We start from the raw sequence: 18,126 nt of genomic DNA, 5'->3' as shown, positions 1-18,126 counted from the left end.
ATACGTGCAAGGACACCAACAAATTTTCTCTTTCCTAATGCACACGACCTGTTGACAGCTCATCAACTGTACCCTGAACCCCATACACTACTTAATGTGAAACACCTGGCATGGTTTCCCGGTACGTATTTAAATACTGCATGCTCTTCTGAAGCAACGATGACACAGCCTGTGTGCGGGCAAGTGCATTACACACGGAGTCGAACAGCCGGAAAAACACACCGCACGGACCTTCCAGGGACAGAGGCGAGTTTCTAGGGAACCTGTTCTTTGCTCTTACATGGTCCTTCCTGTCCCTGATGGAAGACAGTAACATAGCACGCAGTGGCCCAGAGAGCACAGAATTCCTGGTCTCAGGACCTCACACACCCAGGATCACACGCTCCCACGACCAAGAGAGTGGTAGAGGTGATGAAGTCTAGGCCTGTACAATCATCCACTCAGCCACATTCTTCACTACACAGAAATCACAGTGTGATGACTGGACAGAATTAACCACATAACCTGCCCTAATGTCTTCACTGATCCTTCAGCCTTTGACCCTAACCTGCCTCTTGACAAAGGGGGAGCACAGGAGATGGCTGGATGGAGACAGAGAGAAGGACATCTGAGCTCCCAAGACCCAGGGCAAAGCATCCACTGACCTAGTCTCCCTGCCCTCGATCTGCCGCGGCCGAGAGCACAGCAGTGACTGCTCAGTGGGGCTGCTTAGGGAGGATGTACAACCCCATCCGTAGTGTTTGGTGCATATTTAAGCACCCTTGTTTGGGGGGAGGGTCTCATCCCTCACTTTCAGAAGCAGAGGATTTAGATGTATAGATGGTTTTGCAGACTTCATCCCACAAAACCTGCTTCCTCATCCATAAAGTAAGAGGGTGAGTCTCACTGTTCTACAAAGGCCCCCGGGTCTCTTCGGGGCCCCAGGGTGGCGTGAGGGAGGCTGGGCTGCAACTCCTCCAAGTTACTTCCTATGGGCACAGCCTGCTGCCTCATGCTTTGGGTGGCGCGTAATAAGGCTTATGCTTGATCTTCAGAGACGAACCCAGCCCCCATCTGCTGTCTCCCCTTGGACGTGGCGCCCGGAGACAGGGAGACGGGGGATGGCGGGGAGGCCAGCTGGCTGGAGACAGGACACTAGAATGCAGATATGGATTGGGACCGAGGGCCTGGGGAGCAGATAAAGAAAAGAACTCTAATAATCCGAATGTTACTGAGCTGATGTTGGTACAGCTACACTCGCCTGGAGAAAAGTGTGCATTTTATAATCATCTTGCAAAGCGGTTCCTCTTCCAGTAACACCTGCCTTTGATCTGTGGTCCCCTCTTAGAGGGTCTGGCGTCTGTCTCCTTGTACCCAGGCTACCAGCAAACCCCGCCTCGCCTGCCCACTGTTTTAGGGGACCTCGGAGCCCCAACTCACGGGGCGACAGGGCTGACTCACGGGCTGCTGGGGAGGGAAGGCCAGGGAGGACCAGGCGCTCCGGCCCTCGGGTGAGAGCACCATGCGGCTCGGCTAGCAGGACTGCTGGGAGCACTGCGGCCTCAGATCTGTTTCAGGACAGCTGCGTGGGGAGCCAAGGCGGTCGTCCGGAGCTTATCAGAAAGCCATGGACGGGAACACACTTCCTGCTGGAGGTCCCTTGAAACAGGGGGCTCAACGGGCTTAGGACCTGTAAGGCTCTGCCCCGAACAGTGGGGTGTGCAAAGTCTACAGGTGCCAGAGACATCGGTCTGAACCTTACTGTCAACTCCCGGTTACCAGCTGTACAATAATGGACAAGTCCCCACCTTTCTCTGAGTTTCAGCTTCCTCAACAGCAAAGGGGCTGGATGACGCCTGCCTCATGGAGCGGCCGTGACAATGCAAAGTACTAGGTCCCGAGAGCCTCCATCAGGGCCTGATACCTGGGCCACCAACAAAGAGTCTCCACTTTGCAGTGATTTTCACTGTTATGCAGTGTTGGCCACTTGAGTTGCACTCCTTGCTCCCTCCGAGGGGGTGAGCATCAGGTCAAAGTCCCTCGTCAGGAGGCCAAGCTATCAGGGAGGCCGACCAACCGTGACCTCTAACTCTAGTTCTGTCACTGCTGTGCCAGGGGAGGACAGAGAAGGTAATTTAATCTCCTGGAGCCTCCGTGTCCTCTGTATAACAAGGTGAACGCTATCGATACATCACCCGAAATGTTTTTAGGAGGCATAATAAACAAACAATATGAGAAAGCCGTCTACAAACACAGGTGACTCACTTAACCACGTGGACTGGAGACAGTGACCAAACAGATAAAGGAAATCCACCCGTCATCCCGGAGCCTTGCTGGGCTAAACACCCTCATCAAAGCCAGGCCGGAGGCAAGGAATCAGACCGACTCAGCATTCGTCACCTTCCCTTTCCTTTCTCTGTTCCCTGGCGGAAGCATTGTGAGTGCTGCGCCCCTGCTGGTTCTCAACCAGAGGGCAGAGGGAAGCAGGTGTGCCAAGAATCTCACAGTGGAGTATCACAGCTTGGATGGTCCAGATGTGTCTGTACCAAGTCCTCTACAATCACTGAGCCACATCTGAAGCAAGTCAAGCCAGAGACATCCATCTGCCTCGTGCCCGTCTATTTACCTGCCTATCTAGAAAGGTTTTCAAAATTCAATAGGACACTAATGTATTGACAGTCAATGCATAGAAGGCCAAGAACAGTTTCTCAAGTTTGGAAAGGACTCTAAGAATCACTCCAGTCCAACCACTTCCTTTCTTAGGATGAAGCAGGACGGACTCTCGAGTGTTCTGAAGGGCTGGTGGGTGAGGGGATGGTAGCACGAACCTGCGTGCTGGGTACTGATGGGTGGTAAGAACAGTCAGGAACAATAAAGAGGACAGACGAGAACACGGGTCACGGTGCCCCTTTCCGCAGCCTCCCGCAGGTGTTGCGGACTGTTTGTCCTTTCATCTCGGTGAGTTGTGGGTAGTGAGAGCAGGAATGATACGGTCCGGAAATACTGCTTTATTACCAAAACAACTTGCATAGCTTATGTCACAGTACTAACGATGCTTCCTGAGCACCTGTGCACTGTGACGGTCCACGACTGCCACAGGCAGAGGGCATGGGAAGCTTCTGTCCCCACCCCCCTGCATCCCAGTGGCCCGTCTGCTTCCCTTGTGCCCAACCAGACCAGATCAGGCCCGGCAGTGGAGCTCCAAGGCTCCCTCTCCTCCTGGCCTCCCCGGCCCCAGCTCAGCCACTCTCTATTTCTTGGTGGCTGGGGAAAGACCTGGGAGCTCCGGGAAATCTCTCCCCACGCCTCCCCATGTCACACACTTTTTGGTGACCCAGAGTTGGAGGCTCTGAACTGGCCAGCCTACTTCCACTGGACAGTCTCTGAGCTGGGCTCAGCTCACACATGAAAGAGCCAAGCTCTGTCCACACAACAGTCATGTTTTGGGTGATGCATTCTCATGGAGACTGCATATCCTAAAGACAGGATTTGGACTCTTTACCAACATTATTTTTTAAAACTTCCCCCTTTATTTGACTGTCATAATCCCTTCCTCTGCAATTCCATCCAGACCTTTAGTCAAATTCATGGATTTTCCCCACAATCTTCTCTCGGATAAAATCTTATCAACCTGGTGGAAACTGAGATCTATGTAAGTGAACCAAATATTTCCAACTGAACCTCAACATATCACAGAGAGAGGATAAACTGTGAAATCTAACTGTGACTTCATTCTGCCTTTGTGCCATCCATCCCCCTGTGCCTTCACGTGTTACCATCAGATACCAACATTCCTTCAGCCATGACAGGGGACGATGCACAGCTGGCCAGGCACCTGTGCTAGGTCACAGGCACGCACACTCTGATAAGCCCTCGGAACTGTCCTATTAATTAGGTCGGTATTTGAGACTATGTTGTTTGCAAAATAAAACTGGAAGGCCTTCCACTGAATTCTGTTACTAAAGCGTGGTGTAGCTGCTCCCTGTCTTAACCCTAGGCTGGCTAGGCGGCCCACCTCAGCCATTTTTAATTTGTCCCCACTAAGGACCCCTCATGAATCTTCTCCCATAGGCTTCTTTGTCTTGAAGGGGCCATATTTTGAAAGTAAGTGGTTTTTCATTTTAGGTGATCAAAGCCATACATCAGTAAATGGCAATCAAAGTTACTGAACTGACTGTCTGACAGCCCAAAGCAGAAGCACCCACTATTCGGGTGGCATGTAAAACTTTATGGTGGGTGAAGTGGGCAGCTTCCAAATGCATTTAAAAAAAAAATTTTATTGGCGTATAGTTGATTTAAAATGTTGTGTTAGTTGCAGCTGTATAGCAAAATGAATCAGTTATACACACACATATATCCTCTCTTTGTAAAATTCTTCTCCCATATAGGTCATTACAGAGTACTGAGAAGAGTTCCCTGTGCTACAGAGTAGGTCCTTGTTAGTTATCTGTCTCATATATACCAACGGCCTTTTATGAAGTATTAAAATACTCTTTCCCAGATTCCCTGGGATTGGCTTGCAGACTGGGAAGCACCAGGCCAAGGATTTCTTCCTCTCTCCAGCTTTCTCGGGTCTAAATCAATGTGACCAGTGATCCTGCTACACCTGGTTGAGACCCACTGGGGGCTGGTTCTACTCCCTGAGCCCTTCTTCACACTGGCCTGCCTCTGGAGGTGTGCAGGGGCTTCTGCACCCACCCCTCCCAGGAGCTCCTCTGCAGCCACATGGTGGCACTCTCCACCACAGGCCTTTAAAAATCATCTTAAAAACAAAGGTCTTAAGTTTGTTTAGCTTGTATTTCTGCAGGACTGAGTATTATAGTAAAAGAACACAGGCCCAGCAGGGAAACAGCTGCTTTGGGGCAGTCCTATACGGCCAAAACCTTGGCCAAATTTTGCAAAGGTAAATCTGAAGAATGTACACCCAAATCAAGGTGTCCTGATTTCTTCCCCAGCAAATACATTTGATCTGTTGGGCTGCTACCCAAGAAGACTTCATGCCTACAGAAACTGTCAAGTAGAAACAATGTCTTATAAGCCCATTTCTTCAGGGGCTCAGAAAGCTTTACATACATTATCTCACTGAGCGCCCACTCTTCTCTTAAGAAGGTGGAAGGCAGGGATTAGCATCATTAGGTGGCAGTTGTCACGTGCCCTCGCACACACGCTCTGAATCAGCCACGATCCTGAATCGAAGCAAAAAACAGCCAACTAACCAGCCAACCAAGCAACATGAAGAATTATGCAGTTCAGGAAGTCTAAGGTCAAAAAGATGACTACGTAGTAATGAAGAGTATGTGGGCAGGCCACACAGAAAATGAGATTTTCTGCTACATCTTCCTGCATTTATTTGAATGAATTGATATCCACATGTGGATGTGTGTGAATGTTTACCTATCCCGTAGGTATACAGAGAGAGACGTAAATATATAGATCTCTATACACACATGGAATCACAAATCTACATGCATCTTACATTTTGGGACATTTGGGCAAAATGATCATTTTTGGAATAAAACTTGACTCCTCTAGAGGTATTTTATTCAACTAACTCATTTGGGCATTAAATATCCAAGAGCTATTTATGAAACATTAAGTGTATATAAGCACACTGGCTGGCTTTGTTTTTTGAAGATTTAGTTATAAATGTCATGGTAGCTACTGCAGTCCCCAGAACCTAGAATGGTGCCTGGCAAACTGTAAAAATTCAATAAATATTTGTTGAATGAAGGTATGAATATTCTGCATGTTCTACATGGCACGTAAGTTTGAGGACTGCAATCTGTTTGTAGTGATGTTTTGACTGTGATTTTTTTTCCTAACCATTAAAAATTTTTTAAATGATTTTAAAAAAATTTTAATTTAATTTTTTTTTAACTTGAAGTATGGTTGATTTACAATGTTGAGGGAGGGAAGGACTGGGAGTTTGGGATTAGCAGATGCAAACTATTATATATGGGAAGGATAAACAACAAGGTCCCACTGCAGAGCACAGGGCAACTATATTCAATATCCTGTGATAAACCACAGTGGAAAAGAATATTAAAAAAACAATGTCTATATGGGTATAACTGAGTCACTCTGCTGTACAGCAAAGACTGACACAACATCGTAAATCAACTAACAACTGTAAATAAAAGGCGCCTGAGGGGAAAAAAAAAACTTCCTCGAGCACAGCCTCCTCAGGCCTCGATTCAAATGGGAGAGTTTGGGGGGAAATTTCTATGATATGAGGAGATGGGATTTGGGAGATTTTTACGACAGAAATAATAGTGATAATGATAAAATAGTTATCATGGCTCTGAGAACAAAGGCATTAAATACATACTAATAATCAAAGAGGTGGTCCAGGGTACACGAGAAGCTCAAAAGGCATTACAGCAGGCAAACTGAATCTGGTCCCAGTGAGAGGCCTAGCATTCCTCTCTTAGAGGACACCGGGGGACAATGCTATGGAGAGTTGTGTTAAAGGCCCCCAGGGAGGACTGCCCACCCACACAGGGCCAGCCAGGAAGGGGGCCATTCACGTCACGTGGGTGAACACACATGGTGCAAGAGGCCCTTTTATTTACAGCTTCTTCCTGCCTTGTTGGGCCCATTTGTTTCCATCTCTCAGATCTACTGTGTCGTTCCCGTTTGCTGCTGCTAAGGTGGAGTGCTCTCAACAAAGGCGCTCTTAGGGCAGCAACTCCTTAATAGAAAGCGCATTTAATAAAACTGGTGGTGATGCTAAAAAGAAAGGAGGGAGGCAGACTCAGAGAAAATGGCTGGAAGAAATTTGCAATTAATATTTTACAAGACATTTGGATTCCGATTCCTCCTTGCTGTTAACATTTAAGAGCTTTTTCAAAACTGTATTCCTCTCTACTATTATATCCTTAATTAAATTAATTTATATGGTGAATGCTCTAAAGATACTGCTGGAGATTTTCAATCAAAAAGCCTTATTGCTAGACACAATGTGTGTGAAGACCTTGAAAAAAGAATGGCATAAGGCCTAGAGCCGTCACGGGCACAGGGATATTTGGCCCTGACATCTGATTATCGAAGAGATCGTGCTAGTTCTCCTGTGCCTCCGTTGAGGTCATTATTTCATTTTTTACTTAAATTAATTAGGGCAGTGAAAACAAAATGAATCTTGCAAGCTGCCTTCACGAGGGTTTTCTCTCTGGGAAACACAATGGCAGACGAGGACGCTTCTACTGAATAATTCTACCAGTCAGGTTGTGCCTGCTTGAAACCCTAAACAAAGAAAGCGATCTCTTAGGCTGATTTGCTACATCATCAAAGGAGAGGCAATCAGGATCTGTCCAAGAACGCAAATGGCTCAGCTGTTGAAAAAGTCAGCCTAACGAGTTGGTACCAAGGCCAGTGGCTCATCAAGCTCTGCTTTCTGCGCGGACGTGGTCACGGACTCACTAGGGATCTCCAGGGCGTGTGTGTGATTGTAGAGCTTCGCTGCCTGGCGCATAGTAGGTACCCGATAATCATGAGGGATTTGTTAACCTAATGAGATGTCAGTAATAATTTAGGCACCGTGCCTAAGATTTGATCTGTCGAGTGTCAAACCACCGTTTCTAGAGCAGCGCATGATCAAACCAGGGGAAGGACCTCCCCACCCTCTGAAGCTCATTTCTCACTCCCTGTGTTGAGCTGCTGAATCTGCTCCCTGATTTTTTTTTTTTTTTTTTTTTTTTTTTTTTTTTTTGGCTGTGATGGGTCTGCGTTACTGCGTGTGGGCTTTCTCTAGGTGTGGCGAGCAGGGGGTATTCTTTTGTTGCAGTGCTTGGGCTTCTCAGTGCGGTAGCCTCTCTTGTTGCGGCACGTGGGCCCTAGAGTGCAAGGGCTTCCGTAGTGGCGGCTTATGGGCTCAGTAGTTGTGGCTCACGGGCCTAGCTGCTCTGGGGCATGTGGTCATCCTTCGGGACGAGGGATCGAACCCATGCCCCCTGCACTGGCAGGAGGACTCCCAACCACTGTGCTACCAGGGGAGTCCCCTGATTTTCTAATAGTGTATTTCTAGGATTTACATCGAGCGTTTACAGAGGATGTAAGACCCAGCATCTTTCTCAGTCATGTGGTAAGAGACAGGCCCGAGAATTGTGTCCGTCATGACTGCACTGCTGAGCAAGGCTCTGATGCTCTGCCTTGGACCTCACCACAGAAAGGGTCTCTGTAGCCCGTCTATGACATGGGAGGAAGGGTGAGTTTAAATAAAAATCTGAGAGCAGACACATCCAACTGCTTCAAAGAAGGTCCCATTAGCTTTTCTTCCTCTCCCAGACTAACCAGGTTCTTTGTTTCTCTCAGGAATGAAATATAGTCCCTCAACATTCACCAAGTTTGGCTGCGTGATGAAAAGTTCCTTATGACAAAACACATCAACTGCAAAAGAAAATTAAATGGGGGGGGGGCGGGAGAAAAACCCAACCCAAACACCCAGCACTATGTGATCTTGTTTTAAATGGAAAGTTTTGGACACTTTAGAAAAAAAGGCAGCAAGTGCCTTTTTAATGGATTTTATCCGCAGGAGAAATGATTACAACCAGAAAAGCTTTAAAGTGTCAGCTGGTGATGCATTTTTCTTTATCCCTTTTATTTTTATTCAGAAAGAAATTGAAGGCATATGGCAAAGTGCATCATTAATTTCTTATTAATTTCATAATATGAAGGCAACCAGTTAAAATAGTAGTGCTACAACTTTAAATTACTGAACTCACTTGGTATTTAATGAGAGATTTAGCACAGCGGGGATTCTGTTAAATTAAGTTGTGCCCTCACATCACAGTGGGAAAACAGGTGTATATTGGTTTAGAATTATGGAAATGTTGACTAATTCCAAGGCTTGTAATCAAACAGCAAGGCACCCTGTAATATTTTTTCCCCAAGAATATGCATGAATCTTTTATGTCTGGTCCCATTTCTTCCTGTCCACCAAAGCTCCCAGCTGATAGGAAACCACTTTCATCTTCTTCCTAGAGCTGTAAAGCATGATGCTGCTCAGATAAAGCATCACATAAATGCAAGATGTGGAACTCTGCTCCCATTCCCCTAATTTGAAATGGCAGATGTAGCAACAGTGTGTGCACCGTGAAGGCTAGGAGCTTACAAATCAGACCCGACTTCTCAAAATTTTCATTTAACTTGCCTCAAGTAATTGGGCATAGGAAATTGAACCGGATAAAAAGAAAGCCGAAAACAATCCACAAACTGTCTTTTCCAACCCCAGAATTCTTGTCGTTAATAATGGGTTTCCAAGATCACCATCCCTGACTTCCGGGTGCAGAATTTTTAAGGAGAAAAAAGAGATATGGGCACCATTTTTTTTTTTTTTAAATACAGAAGATGCTATTTGCTGAGAAAAGGGTCAGAGTAAGATGTCCCAAACAGAAGCAAACTCATCAGCCATTTGTATGGTTTTCAACACAGCCCATTTATCAGCTTAACTGTGGGTTGCTGGGGAGCATCTTCACACATGAAAATGGCATGTCAGGAGCTGTGTTTCTCCTGGTGGAGGGGATGAACTCAAAGTAACCAAGCTTCGCACTAATTTAAAAGGCTGTGATTTGGCATCCATATACCCTAAATGCTAAACAATAATTCATCATCTCAAGTAATTTTTTTAAACTCACCTAGAAGGGATTTGCACACTACTGTAAAGTATTTCTTTCTAAAAGAAGGACTACCAAGTGGTCACTGAGTTGGATTAGGAGCCTGGCAAGTAAAAATTATTTTTTTTCTACTATTGCCAGTAAATATTTACCTTGGTTTCTTCATTCAATAATGTAACCCAACACTGCAACCTCCTAGAATTTACATCCGAAAAATTGCATTTATATAGACAATGAAGCTGAAATAATGTTTTTAAAAAATCATTTGGCAAAGCATTTAGATCCAGTAAAATCTCCCTTACTAAAAACCACCTTAGAGGTTTCAGGGAGAAGTAGTTAACTGAATTGGGAGGGAGAATTCTGGTATCACACTTGCTTTTTCTGAACTACTGTCTCTCTGATTTGCTCCCATTAAAAGGGGAAAACCAAAGCGGTGTGATTTGAGACCGTGGTTCATAATTTATTATTTTTCGTTATTATGAAGCTAATGTTTTGAAAACCTTTTATCTTGAGTATCTTGCCACTAAACTATTATACAATTTCAATAGAGCTAAGGTGAATTAAACAAATGCTATCTTTTCTGGGGATGACAGGATATCAAATGACTTGTATACATAGGTTAGCATGACAGATAAATGATAAAAAGTTAGAATTATACCCTGAAAACATTAGGGACATCATGTTATCTTACTGTTATCAAACCAGGTTTCAGTAAAATCATTAACATAGCACCGCTTACCACAGGTCCTTCATTATCACCAACACACATCATTATGCTATTAAATTAACCCATCCCTGATATTTGAGTCAACAGGGAAAGTTGCACAGAGAAATTTATACTAGCATGCAGTAAATAAAACTGTCACAACCCTCCAGAAGTCATGTATTCTGATTAAGCAGCTACAGCCAACATCAGTTCATTTCTAGTGAATGGGACCAAGTATCCAATATTACTGGGAAGGAAATGGAAAAAAAATTGTAAGCTTTGTATTTTCTGTTCTCTATCGACATGAAGCTGCAAATTGGGCATTAAAACATTGACTTTGTTAACCACCATTGACTGTTTAGAAATCATTGGGAGGTTGAATATTATGGCTGTGCAGGGTACATTTTGTCCTTTCAAAAGAAAAATCTAAGGACTAAATTTGAAAAGAGGCTCCTGGTGAGTAAAAGCTTTTCCTTTTCCATTTGCTCCTCTCACGCGTGCGTGTGTGTCGCGTTCTTTCTCCCCCCTTTTAAAATTGCAGCCCACCCAATCCTCTTCGGCAGCTACTGAGACCCAGTGGGGCCACTCTGATTTTCTAACCAGGGGACACACTCTCTGAGAGGTCTTTCCGTCAGCATGAATGCCAGCACTTCTCGAGGGGCTGGCCAGCTGCTCTGGCTGCGGCAGGGGGATGGGGTGGGGTGGGGCCAGCACTCCCTCCTCAACAGCCCCCAGTCATTTTTGGCCCTAAGAGCCCATCACTAGAACCTTCAGTTGAAAGGACCATTTTCAAGCAATAAAATGATTTTGGTACAAAAGTAAACCGACTCACCCCAGGTAAAGTTTTAATATTGTGCAGTGCATTCTGGGCCTCAAGTGCAGCTTTTCTTGTATAAAATGTTACGAAACAACAACCTACAGAGAGAAATGAAAAGGTTTTAGAAATTTCTGTGAATGCTTTGCTTCGATATAATGGAGACTGGGGCGAATGAGTCATCTACTTAAAAGGATGCACAATTTAAAAATAAAAGTGCGCGGGAACAGTCGTAACAACAGCTCAAGCATTTACATAGCGCCTTTCATGCTAAATCATATTTATTAGCTTTTCCCCCACGTTGGGGAATCAATTCATAACTGTGCACCCACTACCGGGAATCCAGCTCTTCAGGAACGGAGGCGGGAGGTGGTGCGAGACTTGTTAATGGGACTCGTGGTGCAGCCACGGCATCAAGCGAAGTGCTTAATCGCAATCACAATAGCAAACACTTACATTAACTATAGTTTTCTTAAAGGATATCTCTAGAACGTCACCCTTCTGAAACACGTTCTCAACTCTAAGGTTTCGACAGCCAATGATAAGCTTCCCTAGGAGCTGGGATCGTGCTTTACTCGTTTTTATTTCCACCACAGTACATAACACGAAGTTCCACACGTGAAACACACAATGTTTTATCACTGAAACGAAAGACTCTATTTTAACCTGTTGAGAAAGTAAGCTACTGTGCGGTGGGCATATGCTGAAACAGATGTTTGCAGACACTGTCCCATGTATTAAATATGGCTGTGGTGTGTCATCCAGTAACCTCTTGATTTCTCATTTCTCAGAGCGGATGGGAGTCTAGGCTGAAGTCCACCCTCTTCCCAACCAACTCCCTCCATCAAAGAAAATGGTCTCAAAACCTTTTCCCATTCCTTCTGCATTCCGAAGGAAGGCTTACCTGTTCCTTCAACCTGTATCTAAAGATACTGGTTAACATATGTGGTTAAACCAGATAAAGATACTGGTTAATAATCTGTCAATTAACATACAGTTTCTTAGCACAATAAGGCTTAGAAAAAAAGGGACAGAAACTTCCAAAAATTAAAGGAAATTCTGGGCTGTTTTGGATGAGTAGGGTTGAGGAAAAAAAGCAGAGAGATGCAGTCACCCAGATTGTACATATTTCACCCTGGTCCTTATCCTAAAGCTTGGAGAGATGGGGAGAGCCTTGGGAGGTCCTCAAGTGCCAAGTACAGCAAGTGGCATGAGAGAAATTCACAGCACTAAGGCCTCAACATTGGCTCTATTTAGGGGAATGATGTAAGTAAGGCCAAGAACAGAAAAAAGTGGCACAGCTGGAGAGCAGGAAGTTGGCACCACAAACCATCAAAGGTTGAAAATCACACGCTGGCATCTACTTTCAAAACAAAAACTCATTCAAAGGAGTAAGAGAAAATAAAGTATAATACCATCCATACAACATCCTGAAACACATATAAGATGCTTCCTCCTTATTTGGAAAAAAAAAAGTTGACCCTTGTTTTCATATACTTGGTTTCACTGGAGTCCACTGAGATTAAACATGCAAGACCTTCATTTCCTGGACAAAGGAGAGTATAATCATATCTTCTTGGCATTTAAAAAACCCCGTGCCTCCAAAGATCAGAAACTTGTAAAGTATATCATATATGATGGAGGGATATGAAAATCATGAAGTGTCTTAAAGAATCACAGATGGACAGAGTGATCCTCTTTATATGAGTTTCCACTTCATCTATCTGACTTCTTTGACCAGAGGTCATTTGGCCATGCTGCCTGGTGGTAGATTTCCCTGAACTGATCAAATTAGTGTGTGATTTTCAGCTTCAATGACATAATCTAAGTCCAGAAAAGCTATAGGAATTTCTTCAAATCAAGGAATGATTTTAAAGAGCAAAGTCAAGTCCCACTTCTGGTACTCACTGTAATCACTTTAAGAGGAAGGAAAACACCATCTATGTTTCACTAGGCTTGATACAGAAAGAAAAACAGGGAAAGACATCATCTTTGATTTTGAAAAGCTCCTAACAACCAGACTCTCAGTAAGTTCTCCTTTCTCTCTCCTGGGCTTATGGGGTTTGGCTTCCGGATAAGGAAGCAATGGGGACGCTCTGAACTTCAACTTCCAAATCGAAGCTACAAAAGGGGCAGAATCTGATGCTTTCAAGCAGGTAGATTTTGGGGGTGTGATAGTTAAAAAACACAAGATTTCAGATGCAACAGATGTCATAAGGCAGTTTGCTTGCCTGGAAAGAAGGCAACTAAAGAAGAATGATCTCAGCAGAAGGAAAACAGATGCCAGTCTGGCCAGGCTCAGAGGTAAGAAGGAAAAGTTGAAGTCGGCCTAAAAGAACAGTGGAATGACAAGGGAGCTGAAAATGGCGAATGACACAGATGATGAGATAAAAGCATCGAGGAACAAAGATGATGTAAACTGAAGGAATCTTATCATTAGGCCACCGTGGACTCAACACACCATGGTCTCAGGAATAAAGAATCCCGTCCTGACTTAAACAGCCAAATAAAATTCTTACCACTTCCCCTGGCCTGAAATTCCACTAGGAAGGTGAAGTTCATCTGCTATTTAAGTATTAAAATGCTACCCTTGAGGGAGGTAACATTTAATTGTCCCTAGCTATTTACACCTTAGTACGAATTTGACAACTTCAAGTGTTCTCAGGGTATAAAAGGTGGTTTCTGTGTTTGTTTTGTTTTGCTTTGAGCAAAGGCAAGTTTGCAGCTGACGTCTGAGCAGCGTGGGATGGGGGTGAAGAGGGGTAAGAATGCAGAGAGAAGTCTTAATGGACAGAAGGGGACATGAAAAGACATTCCAAATCTCGAACTCCTTCCAATTTCATCTAGGGTGCACTCTGCCTGTTCCGCTGACAGGGTGAAATCAGGGATTTGTCACTATGGATCCTCTTTGAATTGTGCATAGGTCTTAACTCTTCTACTCTAGTCCCATTTAAACAAAGACTTTGGAAGAATATGCCGCTGAAAGCTCTAGTTCTAGGTGTAACACATAGAAGAGTATCCTGGACACCACTGGGGATACGCCTCCCCTCTCACTGCTCACCGACTCCCAAGCCAACGGCTCAGCTACACAGGCGCCATGCTTGGCAAGCAACCTGGTGCCTTTAAAAGAGGTATCCCATCTCCAGGTGGGCACAGCCCCCTGGCGTGGTGAGTAGAGCCCCGGCTGAATTTTTGTCCCGACTTGTAGCCTCATCTGGGCACCCCTCATGCAATGAACAACTCACACCAACGTAGGGGCTCCGGGGGAATCTCGCCCCAAGACTCTTCTTTTAGTTTCACATATTCGCTTCCTGAATGACTCAGTGGAAAATACCTTACTTCCTCTATACCTGAGTTACTTTAGCTGCATCATCCCTAAATCAGTGGGAAAAAAAACCAGGTCTGCCTACCACTCCCTATCCCCCCGAAAAAACCCTACATGGGTGTATAACCAAGGGGTTTCATTCAGAATAAATTTTAACAGTCAGAAGTATTCCTTCCCTTTTTTGGGTTAAAAATGTCTCGCACTTCATTCAGCATGCATACTAATTGACTTAAAGTAGCGTTTGATTAAGTTATCAGAAAATCTGCAGGAGAAATGTAGAACTCCGAATTTCAATATCCACCCTAGAGGCAGCCATTTGTGTTTTTCCCCCGATGGGACTTGAGTCTGGACTCTTTTAGAATAAGAATGTGTTTCAGAGACTCTTGCTTCTGTGAGTACTCTCTCAGCTCAACAACCACAGACTTTTTAAGTCATCAATCCCTGGATATGCTCACTTAAAATCTTAGATTCATTGACCTGCAGAGGTTATTTTAACACAGGAAGGGAGAAATATCATTACTATTTGCCCTGAGACAGTGATCATCACGGCAAAAGGTCAGGAGTTGACTCTAGATCCCTGAAAACCCATGGAGGTGCAACAGGGTTGGAGTTTTCTTTCCTGCCTATCCTAACCGGATGGACAGCTGTTAAGGGAACCACCTGGCTTTCAGATTTCCCCACGCCAGCTGTAACTCAGGTCTGAAATTTACTGGATTCCTTTGCAGGTCAGCTGCAACACCAGATGGCCCAGCAGTCTGATTCGGGGGACAGACCTCCCTCCTTTACCAGGTTTGCTTCCAACATCATTGTAAGGTGGGTGGTTAAACACCGACAACAGCCCCAGGCGCTCTTCAATGGTCAGCGGCTGCGACGCACACCCGAGGTGACCACCCCTGCGGCTTCAGCATCACTCCTGGAATCGCTTTCCTGCTGCCCGTGGAGTGCAGAGCAAGGCCTGCTCCACGTCACAGACGGGAAGCGACCTGCCAGGGGACTCCGGGGACGGGCAGAGCTGAAGGCTTCAGCCAGGCTCAACCCTCCTGCTTCTGCTCCGTGATGCTCACGTGTGCGATTTCACATTTTTCTACTCCGCCCGTCTGACACAGTCTCATAAGCACTCACACTTTATAATTCTTGGCACCTTTATCCACTGGCTCCGGAGTTTCCGCCAGGGGCAGCAGCGGGCTTAGGAAAGATAAACAGGATGCCCCACGCCCAGGTGATTTCGTGGCAACCCACTTTCCAAGACTTTCAACAATTCACTGTGTTAAAAAGAGCTCTGGATTCTGGGGCAAAAATTTTAAAAAATTCCATCTGATCTATTTATCGGCCCCACCCCCTTACTCCTCCCCAGGGCTCTTCAAGTTCACAGGTGAAACAGGTTAGGGAGTAAAACTCAAGAGGTGATTCCAGAACCAAGTATCAGTGTCTTGGGCCTATGCGGAGTCTAACATGCCCACCAGTGATGACTCTTATACCGACACCCAAGAGGTGCTGCTGAGTCTATACACACCGCAGGGGGCACAGGAAAGCTTGCTGGCCGTTACCATCTCCCTGTGAATTGATTTCGTGGCATAACTGTGACCACCTGGCCGACCTCTAGGGCGGCCACTTAAGACAGATCCGTTTGGATGGGAAAGAACGTCTGGAGAGAAAGGTCCTGGGGTGCAGGGCCTGAGGGAACAAGTCGGGGGACTGGGAGCCTTTGATGGCCCCGTTTCCCACACGTTGGCAAGTTCAGCGACTGGGCTGCACATGTTCATCTTGTGAAGCGATGTGTCATCAGGATCATAATTGTGCGATATGATTAGACCACCTTGTACCAGAAGCTGAGAACGGTAATTCCCAGAGATGCCAAGAGCTACCTACGCCAAATAGGGCAGTTGGCATCTGACTGTATGTCCTCACAATTAGTTTCTGCTACCATAAAAAGTTCCCTCAGGTATTCTGCCACCTTCACTGCTGAATCACCTGAGACACTGTGATGAGGTCTTTGCTGTTTCCAAAGATAAAGCCTCAAATAAGACAGGCCAATGATCTCTCTCTCCACACGCACACACACACCCATCCAGTAGTGTATTTAAAGCCATCAAGAAGACAACTTTACTGAAAGACTTTAATTTTAAATGATCAAGTAGACTAATCCTCAAAGAAACCATCTGGATTGTCACCAATCTTTTCAAACCACAGCTGTTTCTCTTGGAAAGCTTGACTTGGAAGCTCTTGGTAATAAAATTCACAGGGGAAAAAAAATGTGCTGCTTATATAGAGATAACCAGCTAATGACATGGCCTCTCCTGAGTCAAACAGCACTTATTTTACATTCTTCCATGTGGAGAGGGCAGTGTAGACACAGCCTGAGAGAATGACACCGGGATCAGATTTTAAAATTCGTTCTGCCCTGAAGAAAACTGACACCATAGTTGTTAAAGACACTTTCTCCGAGGTTATCAAATTGGGGAGGAAGGAAACTAAGGTTTGATGCTCTGAAGACATCATTTTATAAAAAGGCAGTTTTCTTTAAGTCTTTGGCTTTAAAATATGGACAAAGTAGTAGGTTTTTGTTTTTTGTTTTTTTACTGTTTGTTTTAAAAAGTCCAGGTATAAAGATGGGAGGTCAGTAACTTGAATGGTTCGCAACTATGGGAATAGTCACTTGGCAGCAGTAGGGTAGAAATTTCAGATCACATGCCAACAATTTATACTCTCAGTGGCACATGAAGCCAGCCCTGTGTATGGCTGGGTCTAATGGAAACTTCCTCATGATTCTCCTGGAGCCACCAGCTCCGACAGAGGGAGGATAAATTCTCCTTTTTTAAAAATAAAATAAATTTTATTTTAATTTACTTAATTTATTTTTTAATTTTTGCCTGCATTGGGTCTTCATTCCTGCACACAAGCTTTTCTCTATTTGTGGCAAGCGGGGGCTACTCTTCGTTTCAGGGTGTGGCTTCTCTTGTAACAGAGCATGGGTTCTAGGCACCTGGGCTTCAGTAGTTGCAGCACGTGGGCTCAGTAGTTGTGGTACACGGGCTTAGTTGCTCCATGGCGTGTGGGATCCTTCCGGACCAGGGACTGAACCTGTGTCCCCTGCATTGGCAGGTGGATTCTTAACCACTGTGCCACCAGGGAAGTCCCAGGATAAATTCTCCTTGAAAGGTTGCTCCCATAAATGGGAGAAAGGGCATTTTTGGAACATTCTAGTCCTGATTGCTAATTCTTTTTCTAATGCTATTCTTCAGTAATATCTTAATATGGAAAACCGTGGAACATTTTCTGAAATACAAACAACTGAACAACTTGAGGGTGGAGTAGACAAGGTGAAAAAATGATTTCCCACAATGCTGTGGCCAAGCTGGTGAAATAAAAATATTTCAGATTTGGAGTTTCTGGTGTTGTGTATGTGGACATCTGTCTCCCCAAGTCAACTTTGTCTCTGGGGTATAAAGAGGGGTCATCCACGTCCTCAAGGTCATTCAACATTGTGTACAAGAAATCTACATCACCGTCAAAACCTACGCAAATAAACACTTGAAAACAACCACAGAAAGATCATGTGCTGATTGAACCCTGTACTTATTTATTTCTTTAAAAAAAAAGGAATAGCCCTGGCAGAGAGATTCTATTCAAGCTATATTTGAATTCAAGACGTCAACAGAGTCGTCATGTTGTGAATTGAAAATTCCTTTAA

At 44.9% G+C, this 18,126-nt stretch overlaps 1 protein-coding gene across 8 annotated transcripts in view; it reads right to left on the bottom strand.

Annotated features, from left to right (window-relative positions):
- Window positions 1-18,126, bottom strand: part of CELF2 (CUGBP Elav-like family member 2) — a 508,100-nt gene that overhangs the window by 99,674 nt on the left and 390,300 nt on the right. For all 8 annotated transcript variants that reach the window (XM_057731022.1, XM_057731023.1, XM_057731026.1 and 5 more), the window contains one exon: window positions 11,129-11,211. In XM_057731022.1, coding sequence (XP_057587005.1) covers window positions 11,129-11,211 — 83 coding nt within the window. The remainder of the gene's footprint in view (window positions 1-11,128; window positions 11,212-18,126) is intronic.

Source organism: Hippopotamus amphibius, chromosome 4 (genome assembly GCF_030028045.1).
Source record: "Hippopotamus amphibius kiboko isolate mHipAmp2 chromosome 4, mHipAmp2.hap2, whole genome shotgun sequence".
Lineage (NCBI taxonomy): Eukaryota > Metazoa > Chordata > Mammalia > Artiodactyla > Hippopotamidae > Hippopotamus > Hippopotamus amphibius.
The sequence above is the reverse complement of the archived record's forward strand: the minus strand, read 5'-3'. Positions and strand labels throughout refer to the sequence as shown.